This window comes from Chelonoidis abingdonii, chromosome 2, assembly GCF_003597395.2.
Source record: "Chelonoidis abingdonii isolate Lonesome George chromosome 2, CheloAbing_2.0, whole genome shotgun sequence".
Classification (NCBI taxonomy): domain Eukaryota; kingdom Metazoa; phylum Chordata; order Testudines; family Testudinidae; genus Chelonoidis; species Chelonoidis abingdonii.
In genome coordinates, this window is record NC_133770.1 from 64,450,501 (window position 1) to 64,478,371 (window position 27,871).

The 27,871-nt window shown below is 38.2% G+C and overlaps 1 protein-coding gene across 1 annotated transcript in view; it reads right to left on the reverse strand.

Annotated features, from left to right (window-relative positions):
• Positions 1–27,437, reverse strand: part of IGF2BP3 (insulin like growth factor 2 mRNA binding protein 3) — a 174,656-nt gene extending 147,219 nt beyond the window's left edge. The window contains exons 1-2 of the mRNA XM_032773880.2: positions 26,967–27,437; positions 25,128–25,188 (exon numbers count right to left, since the gene is read on the reverse strand). Coding sequence (XP_032629771.1) covers positions 25,128–25,188; positions 26,967–27,141 — 236 coding nt within the window. The 5' untranslated portion in view covers positions 27,142–27,437. The remainder of the gene's footprint in view (positions 1–25,127; positions 25,189–26,966) is intronic.
• Between the last annotated feature and the right edge of the window lie 434 nt (positions 27,438–27,871).

Genomic DNA, 27,871 nt, shown 5'->3' on the forward strand with positions numbered 1-27,871 from the left:
GAAGTGGGTATTCACCCACGAAAGCTCATGCTCCAAAATGTCTGTTAGTCTATAAGGTGCCACAGGATTCTTTGCTGCTTTAACTAGGAAATAGTTATTCTGAACGTATATCAGCTGGTGAATTTTATGTATACAGTTCCCTCCTTCCATTTCATCTAGCACAAAAACCCTGTGTTTCCTCAATTTTACCTCAAAACACAAGACAGACATAAAATCTAGTTTTATGCCCTCTTTTACCAGGTCTCAATTTTATTTTATTTTTTTATCTACTAAACACAAAAAAAACTTGATGAAAGTTAACTTGGCCAGTCAGTTTATTGGCACGCAGAGAAGCATTTAGGGTGAAAATAAAAAAAGGACTATATTCCTAAATGACCAGATCCCCTATCATTTGTGGAGATGGGGGAAAACTATGGCTATGGAAAGCTTTCTAAAAGCTAGCCTCAAAAAGGTGTATCTTTCACATTATGCACTTCCAAATTTATGGCAACAGTAAGACACTTAGTAATACCCCGTGAAAGTGAAAGGTCACATTTTTTAAACCAACACTTCACATTGTTGCTTATAAGTTTAAAGTGTAGTCAGTACAATCACCTGTACCATTCAGCAGCCATGCTCCAAACATAACAGCCCTACCCTCAACTCTGACTGCCAACAAGACTTTTATATTATCTAGTTTTTCTTATGCAGATCACAAAAATATAAGTAGAAAGGTTGGGGGGGGATCCTTTCACATTACTGTTGTACTGTAGTCAATGCAGTTAGAACACACACACGCACGCACAAAGTTCAGCCCACACCCAGAGTCGTCATGCAACTAATGTGACAGGAGACACCAAAGACGCTTTCTAGAAAATGAGTGCAAAATATATTTCTTCAAAGTAAAAAGGTTTAAGGCTTTTCACCCAAAATCAGTGGGGGTGGAGGGGAGGGAGGATGCTATATCATGCCATATAGCAGTCTCACCAGGGATTAGGAATGTACAACAATGATAAATGCTTGAGGCTCTCAGCTGCTCAAACGTGGACAGGATTGTACCTACCACCACTGTTGTACACTTTGGCAACATTGTTTAACAGCTTGTTGTGCCAATAAAATATTATTGAATTAAGTTCATCTGATCTGTGTACACACTCCCATGCAGGATCACCACACAACTTTACTTCAATAACTTCTGAGAAAGTATCATGAACCAAACCACATGCAAAGTCTGTTAATATGGTCCATAGACAAATCCTGGTCACTGATTTCAGTGAGACAGACACCACTATCTAGCTTTCATTAGACCAGGATTTTTCTCCAAGAAAATACATACTTAGAGTGCTTAAGATGCGGAATTCTCATTTTAAAAAGATGTCTCAATCCTGGAGGGACAGAAGTCAAAATCTCATTCCAGAAACACTTTTCTATTTCCATAACCATCAGCTCATGCACATCCCTTCTAAATGATGCTGCTCTCTTTGGTAAGGTATAGCATGCTAGGTTTTAATACTACGATGTGATTGTGCTCCTGGGTCATGCTCAATCACTTTTGTTATATTAATATTTATCAATGAATTAATTTATAAAAATTAAGCCAACTGCAGTCACCCAAGATTTAAAGAAATGACTGATTCATTCTTAACTTCATGAAGGTTGTACTTATTGAATGAAATTTTTGGTGATAACCTGATACCTAAGAGCGTGTGGGCATCTTAACAGAGCTTTATAATAAATCTAGTCAGTGAGACCAATTTCTCTGGCTCACCTGAGTTATACAGTTACTTATTAAAATCAGACATATGAATCTGATCTTAATCATGTGGTGTTCAGATACTTTTCAAAAGTGAGATATATGTACAGTATGTTATTTCTCACTCTCAAAATACACACAACAGTCCTCTACCAGAAAGAATGAAATATACATTTTTTTAGTTCCTGTATTAGGCTTCCTCCGAAACTGCAACTGAAGAAAAGAACTGGATAAACTCTAATACTATTATTTCAATTGCACTTTTGGTGCAGTGTTGGAAACTGGATCCAAATACAAGTATCGATGGTGACTTGAAGAACCGTATTAACAGATTTATACCGTGCCCACATCAGTTTTATATGCTTACAGATTTCACTGTGCTCACTGGCAGAGGAAAGTGCGGTTCTTTATCAAGTAACTGTACAGTGGTACGTTAAAAGTCGTGTAACACAGATTACTCAACCAGCCCATTAAAGCTTCTGCCCAAATAAATTTGTTAGTCTCTAAGGTGCCACAAGGACTCCTCGTTGTCTCAACTAATAAAGCAATTATTATATATCTTAGAAAAAACTTCTGAACAAGGGTACAATCAAAACATGTTTAGGGACCCACAATGCCTGTGGCCAAGGAGAACTCTAAAGGTTTAGATCAGCACTAAGCAGAGATTGTAAATGAAAGGAAATACTGAAATGATTTGCTCCTCCCAAGAACTTCTTTTGGGGTAAAGATGCTCAAACACTGGTCATGCATATATCTCTGGCTTAAATATATTTCAGCATTCTCATTCATTTATGATGAACTGGGTGATATCTGGCCAAGGCAAATTCATAGATGTCTGGGTTTTTTTCAGGGGAGGGAAGATTAAGATGTTGCTGTGCAAATGTGTTTACAAGGAATACCAAAAACATCTCCAACTTTTGCTCAGAGTTCCTAATCTTTATATCCAGCATTTTACAGCTACTGAAAGATTTTGCTTCTATACTGCCATTGTGTGCAAAGTCTTTTACAAACAAGTCCCATCAAAAAATGACAAGTTTGTATCCGAATTGTTTTGTAAATTATGTTGTGTGGTTATAGCTGTAGTGCAATACTCATCTATTCAATTTGACTTAAAACAACCATACAGAATATAAACATACAAGTTAAGTTAACAGCTTACAAGGGAAAGATGTCAGCATAAAACCATGGCATTTGAAGTCAAAATGATTCTCTCACAGGATAGAAATGACTTCGTACATTTGAAAGGGTCATGCATAGTCAACTCTTCTGTGAACATCTACAATTTTACTTCAAATCAACTGCAAGAGCTTCAGCTTCACACAAACTTGGAAATAAGCTGTCTTGATTTATGCAGTTAGAAACTCTGTAAAGAATGGAAGGGTAATTCATTTCACTTATGCCTATTTAGAATTGATAAACTGCAACCACCCATCTCTTAATATACTGGCTAATTACCTGAAGAAACTGGACCTGGCAAAACAAAACAAAAACAAAAACACCAAATAATAGTATTTTAAGACTTAAAGTTGAGATTTGTTACAAATAGTATATGGTCTAATAAAGAACTGGAGTATCTCAAAAGCTGTTCAGATATTCAAACTAGATTAGCCAGACACAGTGAGTGTAAAGCTAAAGATTCTTGTATCAATAAAGCAAATTCCTGTTAATCAATCAGATTCAAATGATTTTGCTGGTTGCAGGAAAAATAAACATGACATTTATATTTTTAATTATTTATTACACCTACTGTTTAACCATAAAACAAAAATTAAAATGGTTATTAATGCCACTTTAGGTTTGGGTTTTTTTTAAAGCTGCTCTACCTTAGTGCCTAATGCTCTTCCCACAACAGTTTCAGCCACTGTGACAACGGAGTTATTTTTGATTCATACCAGTGAGAGGGAGAATCAGGTCCACATTCTACAGTTACAAAAATTAATTATTCACAAGAACTCACAATATTCTCTGTGTAGCAAATATAAAGCAGTCACACCAAGCACCAAGTAACATCACAGTGGGAGATTTTTTAAGTTAGCAATGGAATAGCTTTTCCTGTAATTAATATTACAGTGAATTTGCTTGCCAGTTAAGTTGAGTAAGTGATTTTGAAAGACTGGAAAGACACAGTAGTTAAAATTTATAATTCTTCTTTTTAAAAAGGCACGTAAGAAATTAAGCAAAACACAAAATCCTTTGAATAAAGATAAAATAAGGCACATTTATTCAGTAAATCACCTACAAGTTCCAAATAACATTATGGCCCCACCAGTTCATTTGCTCCTAATGAGCAATTCTGAGAAATGTTTTTAAAAAAAGAAGTTTTGTTTTCATATCCCTTTGCTAAAAGGAGAATTACACTGCATTGCTTTTAAAAACACACACGCGCGCGCGCACACACACACACACACACACACACACAAGATTGTTACCCTGGAAACTATGTTTAGAACTGACAAATGGCTAGTGGAGTTTTACATTATTTCTATAAAAAGATAAGCAATTTGCTCTGTGTATTTCTATACAACACAGGAAGGGGAATAATTGCTCTCTCTTACCTAGTTTGGTCCATAAGCTCATAATATCAAACAAAATGCTTGTGAGCAGAAGGAATATTGGGGAATAGGCTTCAAATATTTAAGTTGTCAACATTATAATATTGTCAGTATTTAAGATGGAAGATTTTTTCTGAAACAACGAAGTATTTTCCCCCTCAAAATACCATATGAACATGTTTAATCAAATTATTCAACAAGAAGAGATAGTTGCTAACTACAACTAGTTTCTCAAATATTAAAACACAGATATACCATAGTATCTTTATTTTACTGGAGAGGGGCATCCTTGAACTGTAAATCCTACGGCCACAATTCAGATTAAAAACACTGTTATTCGCACAAATGGAGGCCTAGGTAATAAGATATGTGTTACACAGCTGCCGCACTTCCCCTTCCCCAGTTTAAGGCCACGTCTATACGACTCACCGTATCGGCGTGTTACAATCGATCGCTCGGGGATCGATATATCGCGTCTCATCTAGACGCGATATATCGATCCCTGAGCGCGCTTACATCGATTCCGGAACTCCACCAAAACCAACGGAGTTCCGGAATCGACATGGCGAGCCGTGCACATCGATCCCGCGCGGTGAAGACGGGTGAGTACATCGATTTTAGATAATCGATTTCAGCTACGCTATTCTCGTAGCTGAAATTGCGTATCTAAAATCGATTTTCGCGCTTCGTGTAGACCTGGCCTAAGAACACCATGCGTCACTACGTGCAGAACAGGAAAGGTTTTAAAGTTTCAACAAAGTAAAATCTCTCAAAACTCAAAGCATGCTAGATTTAAATTTGAGGATCTGATTCTAATCTCAGACACGATGCATGTCTCATTTTTCTTTTGCACATACAAACCCAACCACAGAAGCAGCTTTGGAGAGTTGCATACATCTATATGCAACATTAAAGACGAAAATGTGGCCCTTACCTTGTCGCACAAAGGAACATTCTGCTTTCCCTTACAAAAAAAAAAGTCAAAGTATGTCCAATTTTTTCCCCCACACTCTAGATGTACACAATACCTGTGTGTTCTTGGATCTCTCTACCAGAGATTTTTAAGAGTTACACTGAAGTACATGTATGGCCAACGTTTTGTATATCTTCATTCTTATGTCGCAAAACACCAGCCAAGCTACTTGACACCAGTGGAGCAATTTAGTTTCAGTGTAGGCTTATATTCTAAAAGAGAAATCTTTTGGTGTGTGAAAGGCCAACCCCCTCTCTCCCCTTTTGTTTTGCAGACTAGATTTTTGAGGATGGGAGTTGCTTTGGAATGCATGAAACCTAAAGGCTATTATCTATCAACATGTCCAAATAAGCTCACATTGCATAGTGAAATTATAGGCCTGTAGTCCTTATATTTATAAAAATAAATCAGGTAATAGACTTTTAGCTAAGGCCACTTCAAGACATAATTTTGACTATTTTTCACACTTCTAATTAGACTAAAATCTTATATACATTATTTGTAAATTCCCAAGTGTGGACCATAAAGAAATTTAATATGGGAAATAATTAAAAGACACTGCAACTATTACCATATTTCAATTTCAATTCTCAGTTATTTAAAGAGAAATACTTCCATTTTCCAGGAGTTTTACCATAATGAAATGCTGTTTTAAGAGTTTTAATTTATTTAAAAATTGATACACCACTATATGTATTTGTGGTGAGTTCTATCATCCATCAGTAAGAACATGGTCTTTAATTTTGCAGCCACTGAGTTTTCAATGGATCTGTAAAAGCAGCAAAGAGTCCTGTGGCACCTTAAAGACTAACAGATGTTAATTTTTTATTTTTTATCTTGAAAGTATTCTGTTAGTCTACAAGGTGCCACAGGACTCTTTGCTGCTTTTACAGATCCAGACTAACAAAGCTACCCCTCTGATACTTCAATGGATCTGTGGATGCTACTCCACAGTCCCCTTTATCCCCCTCCCCTCCCTGCTCCTTTAGAGAAGCTGCGCATTTACTGAAAGCTAGATTCTGCCTGCCCCACCCCTCACTCAGATGAAGGATCTGTATTCTTCAAACAACTGTACCTCTAACTAAACTCATTTTGTTGACTGAATGCTTTAAAATTATACAGGTTTTGCCACTTCTCCTCCCACTCCCCACTAACTGGTATCTGGATCATTTTAAGTTGTCCACCTGAAGACTACATGAAGAACCAAACACAATGCCTTTTGCCAGCAAAAAGACACTTTCACATATGCAAAAGGATTGTTTATGAATCATCTTAGCTGCATAGCCTTCTAATCCTTTAGTAATAGCACACAATGCTAATCTTCTCCCTCCCCCCTCCCATTTTTTTTTAATACACCAACATAATTAAAGGCTCCTCCATCTCCTGAAATATTTTAGTGGTGCCTACTAGTGCTGCTGGTGCTGAGGCCATCAGCATTTCCATTACATACCCAGTTTTCACAGATTTGTATCAGCCATAAGAAGCAGCTCCAAATTGAAACTTGCATACAAAATCTCTGCTGCAAACTATAGTAGGTTTGGAGGGACTGTGTTTAAGGAAAGGAGGCATTTACAATCTTCACTAGCAAGTTCCGCTATTTTTACACTTCAAGAGGGAAAAAAGTCATCTAAGCTTATATTAAAGCCATTTTTAGACAAATATAGGCACTCATGCCTGTAATTAAAATAGTCAACAAGTTACTTCACTTCAAAGTGCTGTTGCTGAACAGAAACAAACAATCAAAACATCTATTTCACAGATATTTTCAGAGAAGTTACTGCCTGTGTGCCCATCAGCTAGAAGCTTGATGTAAATACGTATTGATCTATCTCATTGACCACGGTTATAAAGTCTGGGGGAGGAGGGGATTTTTGATGCGGTGAGATGATGTGGGGTTAATCCAGGAAGGACAAGTCACTAAACTGTTCTGAAGACTAAATTTAAACAATCAATGAGTGTAGTAATGTTTATAGTTAAACCTACTATTCTAAGTATTACCAATCCCAACATGTTCAAAAATCATAAGATTGTCTTAAATACAATACATTTGCCCTTCTAGTTTCCTAGCCTTTAATGTCACATTTTCAAGGTTATTGCCACAATTATAAGGGCTAGAAACTTTTTACAGTGGAATCTTAGGGTATGTCTACACTACGGGATTTTTCTGATTTCACATAAACCGGTTTTGTAAAACAGATTGTATAAAGTCGAGTGCACGTGGCCACACTAAGCACATTAATTCGGCAGTGTGCGTCCATGTACCGAGGCTAGCGTCGATTTCCAGAGTGTTTCACTGTGGGTAGCTATCCCGTAGCTATCCCATAGTTCCCGCAATCTCCCCGACCTATTGGAATTCTGGGTTGAGATCTCAATGCAAAACACTGTCGCAGTGATTGGTAAATATTCGTCACTCAATCTCCTCCATGAAAGCAACGGGCAGACAATCATTTTGTGCCTTTTCTCCCTGATTGCCTGGCAGACGCCATATGCATGGCAACCAGGAAGCCGTTTTGCCCCTTGTCACTGCACCGTATGTGGACTGGATGCTGCTGACAGACGCGGTACTGCAGTGCTCCTAGCAGCTGCTTTTGGCCTTGCAAAGCAGCAGAGATGATGACCAAGCCCTATTGCAAGCACCGTCTGCCAATTGAAATTGGCGATGAGATGACGGTTATCAGTCATTTTGTACCGTCGCTGCTGTCCATGGGTGCTCCTAAGCTGGCCCTCACTAGATTCGGGCCAGGGGCGCATGGGACAAAATGGGTAATGACTCCTGGGTCATTCCCTTCTTTAAGTTTTGTCTAAAAAACAGAGTAAGTTCTGCCTAGATGATGGGGCAAGTGACTAGAGAATCCAGAAAGCACAGCTGCTCCGTGTTAGAGCCCCAGAGTCCCGTCAGAAATGACGCTGCAGCCATTCTAGGGGTGCCCCTGCAACAACGCCCAGCCATTGCTTCCCTCCTCCTCAACCCTCTGGCATCGTGGCAGTGTCCCCATTTGTGTGATGAAGTAATAAAAGAATGCAGTGATAAGAACACTGACTTTTTAAAGTGAGATAAAATGAGAGGGAGGAAAGCCTCCAGCTGCTATGGATAGTCCAGGCAGTACAGAATCTTTTCTTTAGACATGAAAGTGGGGGGCTGATTAGAGCTCAGCTCCAGTTGCTATGATGAGGGACAGTTACCAGCCATTTGTACCACTGTCTCTGTAAATGACCAGGAGTCATTCCCATTTTACCCAGGCGCCCAGGCTGACCTCAACGAGGCCAGCCAGGGCACTCACAAGGCTGATGACGATGATTTGATAGCAGTCATATTGACCGTCTGCCACCGGAAGGGGAAGCTGGTGGTTCAGTCGCTGCAGGCCCTCATCTACCAGCAGCAGCAGTAGACATAGGTGAACTGAAAAAAAAGGGGGGGCAAAAAACGTTTCTCACTTTCTTTCAGGGGGGAGGTGTAAATGATGACATATACCCTGAAACAACCCGGAAAATGTTTTTTGACCCTTCAGGCATTGGAGCTCAGTCCAAGAAGCAAATGTTTTTCAGAAGATTGCAGGGATGGGGATAGCTGGAGTGCTCAGTTCCCCTCCCTCCCTCCATGACACCTTGAGTTCTTTGGCTTCCGTTACTCTTGTCACCACAGCACTGTCCTGTGAACTCTGTATAAGCCTGGAGAATTTTTTTCAAAATGCTTTGGCATTTCGTTTCTGTAACAGAGCTCCTGATCGGAGAACAGATTTTCTGCCCCATCACAGCATCAGATCCAGTATCGCGCCGTACGGTCCATGCGGGAGCTCTTTTTGGATTTAGGACTGCATCGCCACCCGTGCTGATCAGAGCTCCACGCTGGGCAAACAGAAAATGATATTCAAAAGTTCGCGGGGCTTTTCCTGTCTACTTGGCCAGTGCATCCGAGTTCAGATTGCTTTCCAGAGCGGTCACAATGGTGTACTGCGGGATACCGCCCGGAGGCCAATACCGTCAATTTGCGGCCACACTAACCCTAATCCGACATGGCAATATCGATTTCAGCGCTACTCCCCTTGTCGGGGAGGAGTAGAGAAATCGGTTTAAAGAGCCCTTTATATCGATATAAAGCTCTGCATTGTGTGGACGGGTGCAGGGTTAATTCGGTTTAACATTGCTAAATTCGGTTTAAACGCATAGTGTAGACCAGGCCTGAGATTCTCACATAGTCACATGATGCCAGAATCCAGAGCTTTGAGAAAAATAGATATTATGATACTTGGCCACAGTACATTCTGCTCTTCAGGCTCAACAGCATGAAGTTAGCAATTGAGGTTACCCTGGTCTCTCTCCTTTGCTATTACAAATTTGATTCTTTGACTGGTTGGAGATTTGTTTGTTTTAATACACCAGTGATACTCAGACTGAAGCTCGAGAGCCACAAGCAGCATTTCAATGCGTTTCTGTGGCTCTTTGCAGCACGTGATATTAAAATACTGTGATTTAATTATTAACCAATCAGGATGCTTTTACTATGTTAATAACCAATTGTAGTTGATAAAATAATACTTGATCAGTCGTTTTGATGTGATAATTATAGACATACACACTAAGTATTTTCTGTCATACTGTTTATGAATATATAATACTATAGTAAATGAAACAATGAATTCACACTACTGTGGCTCTTTTGGGTAATGCTGATCACTAATTTGGCTAATGAACCACTGAGGTTTGAGTATCACTGTTATACACAAACCTGTTTTCCTTTTACAGAAACAAAATCGTTTTCTCTCTCATGTTGCCAAATGAGAGACCCTGACAAAGATGGGAAATGAAGCCCCTGATCCTGGAACGAGCTCCATAATCATAGAATCATAGAATATTACAGTTGGACGATCACTGGACTTTACTTGACTACACAGGAAAGTAAATGAAACTAAGTGCTGGAAAAGGCACAAAACTAACCTTAAAACAAATCTTAGGTGTGGTAACAAGAGTGAGCAAACATTCAGGAAAGTGTAATTTTTAGTTGAAATTCACGTTTGTGAGACTAGAGAGTTTACAATGATATTTTGGAAGATCTGTAATTAAGGTTAGGTTTACCTCTGATAAAGGTGAAAAGTTATAATTTGATTAGGCAGCTCCAAATTCAGATTAATTTATTTGACTAGATAGCATAAATCTTAATACTTTTTAATGCTCAGAAGTATTGTTTTTTAAACACAGAAGTATTAGCCACAAAGAAAAACTAAAAGCAGAATTTATAAGAGCACTCAATTCTTCGAACGCAGTGTTTAAGATACTGACATATGATTAGTGACTATGTTTTAAGTTCTATCTAGCTTTAACCACCTCTGGTAACTGGAAGTTTTAGCCAACAGGGACACACTGTGGAATTATAGTTGTATGGGTATACATACACGCATTGTTTGTTTTTCTTAATTTTTATACAAAACCTCCCTATTTAACTGCAAGAGTAACTTTTTACTCAATTCTGCTAGCTGTGCATTTAAAAACATACTGTATTAGGTCAATGATTTAATGGTTAAACAAGATAAGCTTAAAGCTCTGTTTGGACAGAAGTTACAATTTAATATTTTTATACAGTATTTTCTTTCTAAAAAAAGATTAATTACCACCAAATATAACAAAGTCGGTTAAATATCCTCCTTCCTTCCCACTCTATACTCTCCAACCTTCCAAGAAGAAAGAATAAGCAAGGAATGAGGATGGCTACTGGTGGATATTCTAGAACTCTGAACAGGAATAAGTTTAACAGAAATTACACTTCATCTATCCTGCAACAGCAGAGATTGCCTGGTAAATTTGCCAGGCAGATTCCTATTAACAGGTTTTTAACTTTTTTAAACAAAGTTTGACCAGAGATTTATTTGCACTCACTCAAACTAGCAGAACCATATGAATTCACACTAAGAATTATTGTAAATTATTTGCTACTTCACAAAATTCAGTAAACAAACAAAATTAAAAAAAGCCAATGCATCATAAATGGTTCACATATTTTGGCAAGTTTAGTTAGTATTAGTTGACAACAATGCTTTAGTAATTGTTCTGTAGCAAATTGTTACGGAAATACTATCTAAATAGCTGTAAGAGGAAACAGTATCACCTTATTGCTCCCTTTCAGCAGCCCAATTCAATTGCACCATAAAATTGAAATCTATATTTTTTTTAAATCAACTTAAATCACTGCATGTCTCTTCCCTAACCCCAAATGCAGAACACTATCAAAAGCAGAGTAAAAAACAAACAAAAGTAATAATTATCTAAACTGTATATAGTAAATAGTTAAAAATTATTTGTCAAAAACAACACAGCTTAGAAGTTTTCAGAATCACACTATGATTTTTAACCTAAATGCCCATTAAGTTTTCTCCATTGTTAGAAATCTCAAGTGGATTGTGTGTGAATTATGGGAAAAACAGATTAGCAACAGTCTCCTGGAATTTATTCCACATCTGTAATCTCTCTATTATTTTAAGTGTACCATTTGAAAAAAATTGCCTCTCCTTTCCCTATAAAAAGAGACAAAAGAACAAGAGCTTTCAGACTGTAAATAAATTCCCTATTACCTTAATAGAGAATGCACCCTCAGGTTCAGCAAGATGACCAATAACTAAAATTTGATAGTTCTAGGTATCTGGACTGTGCACAAGATCTCTACACAATAAGGCCTGGCCCTCAGACAAGGTTTTGTATCAATGTAACTATTTGGATTAGGAGCCCCTGGGGGCATGAATCAGCGTTCACGTCATGATCGGTATCCGGCCCAGACCGGGAAAGCTAATAATCCAACCAGTGGACCAAATTTAGTGATGAATCCTGGTCACGTGACACCTGAGGCATGTTGCGCAACTTCTAAGAAGGAGCCCCCACCACCATACACTTCCCCAAAATAACTGTACCAGTACAATCCCGTGTGGAAGCATTTATACCAGTATAGACTATTCCCCCTTCCCGTACGGGAATAAGGTTTAACCAGTCTAAACACAGTTACACTTTGTGCCTATACCGGGGCAGAAGGGGTGTGTCTGACTGCTCTAACTATACTGGAATAGTTAAATTATACAATTTGTGTTTAGATCATGTCGCCCCAGTGTATTTCTTTAAAGTAGCTTACTTCAGTACTCATGTAAAACTATTTTTAGTAATAGTATTTTTCAGATAAGCCATTCAATAAAAGTTATCATAACTTAGTGTTTCACTTTTATGTTGTATTCACGTAAGCTATGTTTAGCCCACTGATTTAAACAATACTGTAACTCACAGAAATTGTAAAGATGTTAATTGAATATTTGCATCAGGCCCTACAAAAAGTGTCACTAACAGATTTTATTCAATTCCATTGACAAATTCAGCTGCTCACAAAAATATAACTCTGCAACACTCCAATCATACTTAGTTTTACATTGTATTTTAAGCTATCCCTCAGAAGCAGTTTATATTACAGTAAGATTCTATGTATATAAAATACGTAAGTTTCCTTTTTACACAATAGTTGTGAATTCTATTTACCAAAATAAAGACTTTCATCCATTGGTTTCACAACACTAGGAAAAATTACCATGAAGTTTATCAGACACATATATTAAGTGAAAATTTAGCTCCTACCACCAACTTTCAAACAACTTATTTCCTTTCCTATTTTCCTGAAAATAATATGTTTTGAAGATAAGACATTATAACACATATTAACCTTTTTTTAAGCCACATGCCGCATTGGTAAAAATGTAAGTGGTTTCCATGTTACAGCACAGTGTAAACCTAGAACATGCGAGCTACTGTATAATCAGAGAACTACCCCAAAAGTTACAGCATGTTTCTACTATTTTTTTGACTATGCTATTCAAAGTATTGATATCTTTATATCTGTGTGTTCCCAAAGATAATCATAAAAGGAACACAAATTGATCTTTGCTTCATCAATTACATTTTAGCTTGCTACATATTTTCTATTACAGTGAACATTGTAAAATTAAATTGGTTTTATTTATTTTACCTTATCTGAGACTCACTAGAGTATATCACAACCAAATATATTATCCTGGTACCTGTTAACTTAGTAATATAGTTAAGAGTTTAAGGTTGTTTGTATTTATTGACTTGCTGGATACTTAAAGACCTAAGTAAGATCAAAAGTACTGATTGCAATGACTATTTGCCCACATTTAAGAAAACTAACCAATTTAAAAAAAAATAAAAAACTTAAAAATTAGTCTGTTTATAGCTATGGAACTATATTACCACACAGAGAAGATATCATTTCTCTTCAACAATTACACTACAATTGTATCATATTATAATTTTAGTAGTTCCACTATGAACAAATATGTGTTATTTGCCATAGGAAAGTGATAAACTTTCTGTACAACTAGGTATTACCACACCCATCTCTCATGAGACAGAAACTTGCACTTCATCAATAATGTAAACAGAGAACATTTAGAAACTTGAAAAATCAGCTATTCATCCTAAAATGAACATGTTAGGACTCAAAATCAAGCCCCATTAAACTATGAAAAGGCAACAGAGCACTAAAATACAGGATTACCCAAGATAATCATGAGGAAAGCTATCTTGGAATCTAACAAATACTCAAAACCCAAGCATAATATTACCAGTATTTACTAGGAGTTACTGTCCAATTTCTACGTTAGTTTGCACTACAAAAACATTGCAAATATTTAGTTTATTTCAGAACAGGGAATGCCTACTCCTACCAAGTACTGGACAAGACAATATAAATTAAATTAGCAGCAGAACTATGGTTATGAACCTCAAGACAGAGAAACTCCAAGTGGCTTAATAGAGAACATGCATATGTTTGCAAACTGTGTTCTCTATAGAGCGAAAGTAAAAGTTCATAGAATTGTATGTTAAAGAAATACGGTCAGGTCTTCTAATCAGCCCCTTAGAACCAGGCAAGATTTTCCTCAACTGAATATTTACAAGAGCTTTATCTAGTTTGTCAGAATATTGCCTGTTACAGGCACCCATATTGGTCTTCAGAAAACTAGACCCCATTCTAAGCCATTCCTTCCCAACTATATTTTCAGGACTGCAGGAACTTTATATGCTGAAGCATCACTAAATTTTTGACAACATCTTACATGCCCAACTGTTCATTTCAATAGCCATTTTGAAAAGCTGTGGTTCAAAAACACTGGCATAGAGCAGAAAGCTGCCTGTAGCAAAAAGCAGTAAGATGGACCTCTACTACTGATCATGCATTCAAAAGTAGCATCCCGGATTCTAAATCATTGGATTTAATTTCACACACGCAGTAGTATAGACTTGCGATAATTGAACTGTATCTACACAGTGATGTAAACGTGGGGGGGCAGGGACAAAAGGCAATGTACATTAATTTGACTTGCACTCTGACAAATATTTTTAAAGAAAAATAGTATAGAAAGTTATTAGTTTGTGGGTCGTTTTACTAACAAGCCAGAAAGAAACCCTACACATGTAAAAAATTATCTTTACTAGCCAATCTCTACTACTAATTTGAGTTCTAGAGCCTTTGCCATTATTATTTTGGCAAACAATTTGCTGTTGCTTATTCAACTGTTCTGTGTTTGAAACATTCTTAATAGTACTGTCCCATGTAGCTGACAAAGACTCAATTTTAGTGGCACTCTACTGTGGACCGATAGAGTAGCTACATGGGCAAGTGTGCACTCAAGTTAAAAGTTATACTAGAGTGCACTTTCCATTTCTATACTAAATCCAAGGTTTTCAGGAAGTGTTTAAGCAACAAAATAAACAGTTTCTTGGTTGAAACAGTGGCCAAATGCCCCAACATAGATATTTAGACAATCTGTGCAAATTCTACTATAACGAGTATTGGTCAAACCTACCAAAAATGCACATTTTTTGTAGTTAGATAGACTTATGCCAATGTGAACATAATCATCAAGCTAAAATAAGGTTACAGAAGTACAGTAGAACCTTACTAATTTGCATTAATGGCTAGGAAGTCCTCTGAGGATCACCAAATTTGGGTATTTAGTGAATCAATGAACCAATAACAAAACACTCAAGTATCATACTTCCCCTCCCCTCATTTACAGTTTTCTAAAGTCTGGGTGTTATAATACTTAGTATACTATTAAATGTTTGTCTGGTTTTTTTTTGTAAGAGTGAGTTTTCACAATACGAGACCTTGTTACATCACTCTGCTATTGAATCTTTGAGAAGCGGGATTAAACTCATCAGGAGGTTTGAGAGAATCATCAGTTTGGCAAATAGAACATAAATTAAGAAAAATAATTACCATTATCTATTAGAAAGGCAGACACCTACTTACACTTTGTTGTACTTCCCATTTGTCTTGTCTGAGTTATAATAAAATTCAGTGTTTATAACTTTTGCTTTCTGCTATACAGACTTAGACTTCCGGATCCCCTCATTTTAATTATCATCAAATATACGGACTGTATGCTCAATGACACACTTGGTTTCTGGTAACACGCAATTCAAATGAAATAAAAATCCAAATCTATACGTTTACTCAAGTGTCCAACCTGGCAGAAAGATTACTGATTCTCTTACAAGTGTTCTGGGTTAAGAACTTCTGCACACATGATGAAATACAACCATGTATAACTGCTAAATAAAAATGGCTTCTTTTAGGGCCAAATTCTGACATCCTTAATCAAGAAAGCTCCTGGTGACATCAACAGAATTTTGCTCGAATAAGGCAAATTTTAGCTCTTCGTTAGTGAATTATCCAATCGGGGGAAGTATCTCAACATTCATTAAAAATCACTTCTGTGAAGTATGCCATATACACTGTGCTAACAAATTTTCTTGCTTTTTAGTGACTAGCAGTAAGACTGACTGGCATTGCTGTAAGAAACTTTTAGTACTGAACTGTTTTCGCTAGTTAACTTTAAGAAAATTTAACAAAATTTACACTAACAAAAGGAACACACACTGGAGAGCTCTCTCCACACATTGGAATATTAAATTTTTCAATTAAGACCACACAGTCTGTGTATTATCATTGTCAACATATCTGAATCAACTCAGTGGAAGAGAAAGATGGTATAAACTTAAGTGTTCTATACTGCAGTAATTCACATAAACAACAGAGCACATATACAGCAAGAAGTCAGCCTGTGGACAGTACATGTGATATTAGCAACAAGATATTTGGAAGGCAACTTCAAAGTGAGTAATATGATTCCAAAAAGACAAGAGATTTTTTTTTAAGTTTCCTTCTGCCATTTCAGTGCTGCAACAGTCGCCATGATATATTCATATTGTCAATGAACTTTCTCAGAAAATTTTTTCCAGTAGTTTCCACCAGAATTACACTTACATTCTTTACTCACGTGGTAACTATACTCACGTGAGTAAAGAAGGGCAATTATAAAACGAGTGTTTGATATCTGCCTGGTTTAAATTTAGAAGCTAAAGAAAGTCAGTGAACAGATTAACAATTCTTCCCTTCTAAACAATGTTAATTTTGAATATTTCTTATTCTAAAAAAGTAGAAAAAGAAAATGTTCATTGACTAGGCACAACCAGTCAAGTTGTCTTTGCATCCAGAACCCTCCCGCAGTGTAAACGCTAAAGATCTGTAAGCAAATAGCCCCATCCTGAAAATAAACTTCCATGTCACTTTAAACTTAAAAAAAAAAAAAAAAAAAAAAAAAAAAAAGGAGGGGAGGAAGGGTGGCGAAAGGAGGAAGACCAAGCCCACTTAAACTCAGGTTACTTTTCCTAAATTTCTTGTGCAGTCACAGTCCCAAAGTCAGGACTCAATTCTAAAAATTCATACTCATGTAAAAGCCTTCATGTGACTTTTGAAGACTACATAGGTGAAAAAAGTTTTTTAAGTTCAGATCCCATAATGAGAGAGTTGTTATATAGCGTTTGTGTGTCACTCTCTGTTTTAACTGGTCCTCTAGCCTTGCTTATACCTAACAGGTTAGAATTCCTTTCTGATACCACAAATGTAGAATGATTGCAGTCAAACATTAAAAGCTCAGCTTTATTCCAATTCAGTTTAAAACTAAATTATTTAGGCTAAGATTTCAAATAAATGCCTTTCTGAACACTTAAAGTGAACACAACTAAAACCAAGTTTTGTAGATATACAGTGACACAATGAAACCTGGTTGCTCATGGAACACCATAAGTGCAGGTTTGCTATAACCAGAATTTCCATTTACACTTGACAATGCACTAGTATATTTTAGAACTCTCAAGAGTTCACCATGAACAAATACCACTTTTGAGTTTTAGCTACATATACACAATATGAGAGTAACATCTATTTACCAAAACAATAACAACCAGCTATTGCCAGAGGGAAAAGATCTATTAGACACATAAGGTAGACTTACATATCTTAAAATAGCATTCCAAAAGTTCAGCTGAGCATGAAAATTAAACTTTCAAAAGTGAATATTCAACCAATTGTACTAATACTGAAGAAAGGAAATTTAACTATTTTGAAAAATTCTTTAGACATTAAACCATTTTCTACTTAAATAGCAAGTGGTTCATTGGGATGTAATCTTGATTAAAAGGCTTTTTACCTGAAACACTGTTCTGCATATTATTGTCTGATTGTTTTGAAATACCGTGATAACACTCCTCACACCAAAATATAAAGATTAAAATAGAAACTGAAGTTCTTCTCACCTTTCATGTTTGAACATTTTAATATTTCCTAATTGAAAAATGAATTATTCTTCATATAATTTTCATAATTTGTGCTTGTCAAATTATGATGAAAACGCACAACTACTTTTCCACCCAAGTGTTAGAACCAAATACTCTTGATTTTGAAGAGAGCATCTTATTTTGAGCAATTTAATATATTCATAAATATATCTTTACAGAAGGCCATTTTTAGTTGAGTACAATCCCAATATACCTAAAATAAAGAGGTGACATCTAACAGCAGTCGGTATGCAAACAGAAAGGGGACTAGGGAAGATTCCTAAAGAAAACTATACAGAACACAATGTAACTTACATTCTGTATTTCAGACTTTTCTCATAATAACTATTTTGAAGGGGAACTAGCTTTTGCAAAGTGATGAGAATATAAGAATGTGCTGTATTTTAGTTTATACTATAGATTTGCTATTGTAAACATATGATGAATATCCTCTTCTGCAGGAGAACATCATTCATTTGACACTAAAGCACTATAGATGTAAAACCCATAATGCAGGTTATTTCCAGCAGCCTACAGAAATTGATTCATAATATACATAGCTATTTAAATATTAAGATAAGTAATAAACATATACAAACTAGTTTGCATCTTGACTTGCTAATAAAGTGGGTTAAAGAAAAAAAAAAGATGACTGTGATTAAACAGATTTTAAAAGCTGTGATAATTGTCTTAACCTGCCAAAAGCAAAACAAGAAGTTTTACTGCATACACAGTATTTAAAAGCCAAAATGGTCCTTTCAGTAGATGAACTGAGAAAAGGAAATAGCAGTTGCCTCAGTGGCAGGTTAACTGTTAGATTGGAAATTACAGACACAGGTAAGCATGGAACTACTTAATACCATCATCTCCATCCTAATACATCACAAGCTCAATGCAAGACCATGTGACATTCTATTATATGCTGCAGCTCTTTTTGAAATCTTTTGCGCTATTTAGGTAGGAAAAGGAAGGCTCACACAGAGAAACAACTGGATAGAAGGCCAGACAAATATATATGCTTGATAACTGGCAATATATACAAGTAGACCCTTTAGGCTCAGGTTTAAATATGCTTCCTGAACATTCCACTTGACAAAGCCAGTTTTCCAAAAATATTGATTCCTTCAAAAGTGAGGCAGGAACAAAAGACACATTTGTATACCAGTGTTCATCAGCAGTTAACTCACAGTTTTTACTATGTACCACTTTATGCAGATTTGACAATCAAAGAATTAACTGACTCTCAGATACATGAATAGATTTTTACGTATACAGAAATTTAGAAAGCACAAAATTGAAAAAATACACTGAGGTTTTTTGGGAAAGTATTACGGAACTGTACTTCAACTTTTTGTAAATACTTGTACTGTGAACAAATCTTCCTATTCTTATTCTTAGATAAAAATGAAAAGCAATTTCTTTATTTCTATTTCATAACATCTAATATTTTGTAACCAATTTCAATTTATTTTCATTTCTTTACCATTTTTTTTAGAATGGCTAACCCACAGCCTACCTGGCTCATACAATACAAAGCATTAAATACACAAAATATAACAAAGATATGTCTACACTGCAACCAAACACCCACGGCTAGTCCGTATTGGCTGACTTGGGCTCACGAGGCTTGGACTGCAGGGCTGTAAAACTGTGGTGTAAACATCTGACTTCAGGCAGGAGCCCAGACGTCGGGACCCTCCCCCATTTCAGGTCCCAGAGCTTGGGCTTCAGCCTGAGCCCAAATGTCTACACCGCAATTTTACAGCACATGAGCCTGAGTTAGCTGACACAGGCCAGTTAGAGGTGTTTATTGGAGTGTAGACACACCCCAATAATCTTCTGCACCTGACACACCATACTTGCCCAAATAGCAAATCATAACACATCTAGCAACTCTCTTCGCCATCACACACTGCCTTACCAAAAGGAAAAAAAGATACTCTTTTGACCAAGAAGGGAAGCAACTTCCAAAGTTGAGGCTCCACCACAGAAAATACTCTGCCACCAGGCTCCCCATATCCTCTAAATTGGGGGTATATTTGCTCCACTGATTACTTCTCTTTTTGTGATAGCTCTCCTAGCTGCAATCTCATGTAGCCAAGTCCCAAATCGTTTAAGGATTTATATGCCAATCCCCTAAACTCCACCTAGAAACTAATCCGAAGCAAGGAAAGACTCTAGAGCACTGGAGTAACATGTTCTCCATGCAAATTGCCACTTATGAAGTAGGCAGTTGTATTCTACAATAATTTCTGATTCTGGAAGGCCTCAAGCTGTACCCCCATGTAGAGAGCACTGCTGTAGTTTTCAGGGAGTCTAATTACTATATAGAAAAAAAATCTGATTAACCACTCCCTGGCCACGTTTTACAGTTCTTTAATTATACTTTACTTAAAATGATTCAAGTTAAGCATGCCTGCAGAGCTGAGGGTCTACAATGCTGAGGGAAAAAAAGATTTGAAGCTTAACCTAAAATTTAAATAAAGAGCCATGAGCTTTTTATAATCCATCCCACTTTAAGAGACTGCCAAAAAACGGGTGCTCTTATGTGCACTTCTCTCTCTCATTGTGAGAAGGCTAGTCTAGGACCTACAAAAATGCAATTTCCTACAATATAATTATCCATAAACTGGGTAAATCTATACTCACTATAACTACATACTGCATGCCACAACAATTGGCCAAATTTATGTTTTCCACCATTAACAATAATTAACTTCCCTTAAAAACAAAACACACCACTATTCACATCTGCAAAAACAAATGTAGATAAGGAGGCACTAAGAAACAAGACTTGCTAAGCAGAATTTTGACTCCTAATTCCTGCAACAGATTCTCGCTCATTTTGAGCCGTTTGAGATATTCAGTCACATGTGCTCCACCCCCCCATGTAACAGACACTGAGCATAACGAACAGATCACTAATATGTCATAAAACAAAAAAGTGCTCTGTACTTGGCAATTTTATGTACTTATGTACAGTGCACTAACCCCATGTGACATTAGCACGGTGTTCTTACCCCTGCCTTATAGTCACACAGTATACCAAAAACAAAAATCTATAAGTATTGTGTCCCTAACTTAAAAATCTGATCACTTGAAGTATAATCACCACATACAGCTCAATCACCCCTTAGCATTTCAGATATAAGACATTCATCCCCTCACTCCCAACACATACACCACGTTCATGTTAAAATTATACACAAATTTTAATCCACAACTGACAGTATGAAGCTCATATGTATCTCACTAAACAATTTTATTTTAAAAAGGTCTATTTCTTCTCAAACCAAACTTCACATTAATTGAGATTTTACGTAAAGTATAATGAGAAGCTTATTTAGGTTTCCTGTACCAGAGAGTTACTAGTGGCCAAAATGACAGGTCAAAGTCAGTGCATTTTAACCAATCTGCTGTACCTCATCATTCCTCCTCCACTACCACAATTTTTTTTTTTAAAAAAGGCATCAGATTAGGATTTGTTTTTAAAAACAAAGCAAGAGAGTCAGAGGTGGAACAGTATCTATCCGCACAGCTAGAAAAGTGCCTCACTAGTACCATAGTATCTGAGCTGTAAGTGTAAACTAACCATTTTAAGCCCCTAAAGAGAAAGTCACAGCACGCTTTCCCTAAGGCAATAAATAAATAAATAAAATTAAAAATAAAAGAAAATCCTGATTTTAGGTCAAGGTCTATACATTTTTCTGGGATTGAAGGATGTTCTCAGAAATGTTTAAGGAATGACTCAATGTGCAATGCTCAGGTGGTCAGTGTCAGCTCCCTACCCTTCCCCCCACTAAGCTAAACTGCACATCACACCAGTGCTATCTGAATAATCAGATTGCAGCATGTACATTGCCCCACTAGATACCAGCTGCTCTTGAGTCACAGAAAGGGGTCCCTAAAGGGTTCCACCACAAGTGTACATATATCCATCTTGCTGCATTTTTGTTTCTCAAAACTAAATTAATGTGAAAGGTTGATCAGAACTAACAATGCTCTGTGTTCTCTTGAAAAGCATGACTAGCACTCAAAATTGTTACAATGTCTTCTCCAAGTTTTGAATGAAGTGACTTAAAGTTCTATGAAGTATTGCAATAGTCTTCCATGATTCATACGGTCTGAATGCAAAAATTCCACATTTCCCTTACATTCCCTTGAGATTTCAGTAGTAAATCAGGAATAAACTTTTGGTTTATGAAACACCAGGCACCTCCCACCCAAAAATCTCCACCCTTCTTGCAAGAAATCCTTTACCAGCCCTCCCCCACCCCAGCTACAGTTGCAATGTACCCAGCATCTGTCTTAACGCTTCAGTAGGCACTCCACAGTACCATATTCCCAACCTACCTTTCACAGCAGGTATAAAGGTAATTTTTGCAAATGTGGGTGTGTCTGCTTCAGATTGGAATACAGTGACTTCTGGGTCTAAGCATTTCACTTTGAATAACAAACCACACTTCACAATGACGAGTCTTCTGGACACACCACAACATTATGGGAACCCTAACTGACACCACCTCTTGACCTTCCTTTCCATGATAAGGTTATGGATTACCAGCTCCCTACCTTCACCCCAAAACACAACCTCACCAGCCTCTGGGGGGTGGAGGAGAAATGCAGGCAAATACAAAAATGCATATTTTTAAAAAATGAGTAGGAACTTCCCACTCAGCAGCTAAACAGTGATAAAGGTTACTACAACAATATACACGGAGCAATTTAAAAGCGCTACAAACAACTTTTGCTGTTATTCTTATGCAGCAATAATTTTATCATGCTGTTAATTGTACAGCTATGCATACTAAAAGAAGGACATTACCTATATTCCACATAGATGTTACAGTAAAGAAAATTTATTTAACCAAACAAACACACACTGGTAAAAGCTGAGATCCATGGAAAACTAGCCCTAGACTTTCAACATACTAACAAACTGGATGGGTCTTTTGAACACCACCACACAGGATTCTCCACAGCACTGTGACTGACTCCCTCATTAACTATATTTGCCACACTTCCCATGTACTGATATACAGGTTTATTTAAAATACATCTCTTTTATAGCCATTCTTCAAACACATGTAAATAATCTCTTATTGCTAAATTACTTATTTAGCTCAACATTTAAAGGCTTAACTTTTAAAGATACCTAGTAACTCTGGAAACATAACAACTAGGCAATACTTAGAGAGATCCATGGTAGGAGGAAAAAAAAAAATCCAACTTGTCGATGTGGTGCAAGGAGAATACTACATAGTTTTCAAAGAAAAGCAAGGAAAACTACTTTTGCATGGACATTACTGAATTAATTTTAAAGTAGATTTCTACAGGCGAGAATTTTTATTTTCAATTATGAGAAATGCAATTTAATTTTCTACAAAGAAGTTCAGAAATATTCTGATCAGACACAGCATGTTTAACTAATGTTTAATAGACATGGTTTGAAGTGGGAAATAATACTGATATTTTGGTAACTAAATATTCATAAAAATACAAATATGGGTATGTAGTTGTATCCTGCAATATATTTTGGAAACCTAACTTTACGCTCACGTTTTATATAACATTTCTTCCAATAAATTACAGAATTACAAAAAAAAGGAAGTTGTAGAAGAGAAAGTGCTAGTTCACACACAAATATGAAAACATGCCTAGTCCCAAAACAAAGAACAATGTGTTTTTATACTTTCAGTTGAACTGTATTAAAAGTAGGGAAATATGCATTTAAACATATCAAAAATGATACAGAAGTTTTTCTAAACTTCATTTGTGATTATAAAATTAATATGTTTAGAGCGGTTTATATATCAGTGCACTTTTTGTATGTCCTTCAGATTCATAAATTTCTGTTTACAACTTAATTGCAATATATGCCAATATAGCAAAGACTGGAATGTACTTTTGAGACTGATCAATTCCTACATTTGCCATTGCATTTTCTTCTATTTAACTCTAATAACCTTTTAAGTATACAAGAATGTATTTAACCAGTATTACACATACATAAAGTTGAATATTTGCTACTGTAATTTGCAGTTGATACATTCATCTTGCATAACAAACAAGACTGCATATTACATTAGTTTCCAAATAACAAAACTAGCCAGATACTATAAATACACAAAGACTTTCCTACTAACATTAAACCAAAAAAAATCCCACAACCATACTTCTTCAACCAAAGCTTCCCTCCAGTGCTAAACAAAAATTAATCCCACAATCAGATTCCCAACAATAAAGCAACTAGTATTTATACACACCTTTTTAATCAACTGTTTGAGAAATTCTGTATTTTTTTTTGTAAAAGTTTAAGGGATGTGTTAGGAGCACTTTTTAAATAAAGTTATTTAATCTGGGAAGTATGGCTGTTTATATAATGGAGGGCAGGAACAAGTAAGTGAAAAGTTTGACTTATTTTGTTATTACTCTCTAGAAAACCTAGAATGTAGTATAATTTAAACATTTGTGAAAAAAAAGCAGAATGCAATGCTCTAGGTAGTACAGAAGTAGTAGTCTGCTTTGCTGCAAGAATCTGAGCACTGTTTCCCACAAAACTACATGCTACTGAGCCCTGAAGTACTCACTTTGCAAAAATGAAACACACACACACACACACAAATAAAGGATGCATAAATCATGTCTTTACTAAAGAGAAATCAGTGTTTCCTCATATGTCTGTACATGCCAGATCAAAACAGTAAAGAAAAATTCCTCCTTAAATCTAGATGAAACTTACACTACTTAGCTATAAAATGCTGCAGCCTCCAGCATGGTAGGATCAAAAAAATGTATGTATACAAGTATATTTACAAGATGCTTTTTGTTGCGGAGCAAAGCTCACATGCTTGCCTGTTACACAGTTCAAAACATCCCATTTAATTTCCTGCTAATGCACAAAATTTAACTCTTCTCATGAATTTAAATTTTTTAATAATTATTTGTCATTCAATCACAACCTGCTTCCTCCATGAAGAGGGTTGGTTTCTGTAAATCCAGTGCAGACTGATAATACATTACATTAAAAATATAAGGGTACAATTCTGGAATTATTTCTGATATCATGGTGGGTTTTTAGTTTAATAAAGTAGCTAATTTATCCACAAGACAAACATAACAAGCTTTTTTTTTTTTTTTTTTAATGTATTTATTTTTGTGGCAGACTGGTCATTGAGAGCAAGAAAAAAAAATCATTTACCTTTGTCTTTTAGGGACTGAATGTTCAACTTCTATGAGTTTACCATGCAGTTCCACTTTACCTGCAAATACAAACAAAATTAGGGAGAAGCGTTTTTAAAAATGTTTGAATGTCTCCCTCTCTCTCATCTCCACACCCTTCCCAAACTGAATTTGTGGTGTTTTAAAACACCACAGGAAATTAAAAGTGCAACATATTATCTTATTCATTAACTGGTGTTGCAGTTTGCCACTGTGCTGCTGCTATCACAGGCCAAGGGATTTGAATTTTAATGATTCCTTTTAGCACAATAATTGTCCGAAGAGGTAAGTGAATAACGCTGTTTGAAAGTGGACCTCTTCCTTTATTTGAGCCATTTTCTCCAAGGGCTCTGTAATACAGATACACAAATTTCGATCGGATGAGCTGATCAGGGCCTTACAGCCCAAAGAGAGGATACAAGAGCGATTGGGAATGCTTCAGGGTTGTGTGGAAACGCTTGTGTCTTCCCTACTTGCCTATTCTGGGCAGGACACCCCTCCCTCCCCCGGCTACCTCCAACGCGTCCCGCAGGGCGACAGGCCTCAATTTAAACTTCATGGCATTTTCTGGAGGGAGATGGGAGTGAAGAGAATGCATTTCAGAAGGGCTCTCGCAGCCCCGGGAACCTCCACCCCCCTGAAGCCTCTGCAAACCGTATTAAATAGGCAACATTACATTTTACACAAAAACAGGATGTAGAGGCAGAGAGGCGGCCTGGCTCCTGCGAGCGGTGATGGGTGCGGGAGAGGCAGTCAAAGGGAAAGCGAAATAAATAATCCCGAAGGAATGCAGCCCTCTAGGGCCCGAGCCCTGCCAACCCCTCCGACCAGCCCGGGGAGGGGGGCGATGGCTTTTCCCTCTCAAGTTTGGGTTACTCTCCTTCCCTGCAGGGAAAGCTACAGCATGCGTCGCCTCTGTGCAATACGCGTGAGGCTGGGAGCTTCGCCAGCCAACTCCTTCCAAGTGCACCCAGAAGGCGGCTTCTGCCAAGCCCGCAGCCTGGCTGCCGGGGATGCACGCTGGGCAAGAAACGCGGGGCCAAGAGCGCCTATAGGTGCGCGCTGAATGCACAGAGCAAGGCTCGTCCGCTCCGCCGTCCCCGCACGTTATGCCGGAAGCAGGGCTCACTTTCCCCTCCACATCGCCAGCCTTGCCTTCGCACCATGCAAATATTAAATTGCATGGCCTCCCCCTCTCCAAATCGTCCCCCACCCCCAATTCCCAGGACGCTCGCGGAGAAGCCAGGATTTTCCGTCGGGGGCAGAAGGGGGGAATAGGGGAGCCACATCGTGGTAGGTTTCTGGGCCCAGGCTGCTGCCTCTTGCCCTGGCCTGTTGCGAGTGATGGGGGGGGGGGGGGGACACACTTCCTTGGCCGCCTTCCCCGCCGCTAGAGACAGCCAGCCTAGCGCCCCCCGGACCCCCTCCCACAGCCCGCAGGGCTGCAGCGCAAGCCCCAGGCGCGAGGAGCTGCGGAGGCCAGAAGCTGGCTGGATGTCAAACGCCAGCGAGCATGTTACCTGCCGGCGTGCCTGGGATCCACAGCCCCCCAGCTCCCGCGGCCAGGCACGGCAGCAGCGCCCCCCCAGCTCCGGCCACTTGCAACCCGTGCACACACAGTCCCCGCGCGGCCCGGGGAGCCGACTCTCGCTTCGCCCCCATCCCCCTGGCAGGGAAAGGGGTAGATTTCGGGGTCCCCCTGGGATGAACTGGCGAGGTGGGTGGGGGGAAAATCTGGGGGACAGGAGGGGACCTTCTCTGTGTGTGGGCAGGAAGCGGATGGCGAGAGGTGCGGGGGTGGGTGCCCGGAGGGACTCACCTGAAAGTGCTTCGATGGCCTTCATAGCCCAGTTCTCATCGGGGCAGTCCACGAACGCGTATCCCGTCTTCACCAGAAACTGCCCGCTAAAAGGGATCTTGGACTCCTTAAAGAGACTTTCCAGGTCCAGTGGGCTCACGCTGTCGCCGAGGTTGCCGATGTACAGCTTATTCATGGTCTTGTTCGTTTAAAAAAAAAAAAAACCACAATCCACACACGCCCAACAACTCACAGCCTCGGCTTGCAAAATAAGCTGGTGAGGGGGCTACAATAAAATGCGATGGAGGAAAGATAAAGAGAGAGAGAAAGCGAGAGCGAGGTGGAAAAAAAAATCAGATCTGCAGCCGGAGTCCCTCCCACCCTGCCTTCCTCTCTCGGGGTAAAAAAACTGTATCCAAATCGGAATCTGGAGTGTTTGCCGTAGGATCCGGGCGCGCAGGGGAGACGGGGGAAAAACACCCAGCTTGGGGACCAGGATGGCGGGCGGAGAGAGGAGGGGGAAAACTACTTTTTTTGTCTCGCCCCCAAGCCCGTTTGGCAGCGGCAGGCGGACTATGAAAATGTCACACTACGTGCATGCTGGCGCCGCCTCTCAATTAAAAAAAAAAAACCCAGAGAGGAGGGTGGGGGAGTGGAAGAAAATTACTTGAATATTCCGGCTTTTTGAATGAGCCACGTGTTCAAACTACAAATCAACTTCTCACGTGAGGAATCCCAGCGCCTCAATTAGATAGTAGCTGTAGCTCGGCTTTCACGCACACACTCACCGGAGGAGGAGGGACTGGGTGAGAGACAGGCAGGGAGGAGGAGAGAGGCTGGCTGCACACACACAGGGACAAGTTTAGAGAGGGCTGCTGCTGCTAGGGACGAGACAGAGGGAGCTCGGGAGTTTGATGGGCGCCGGC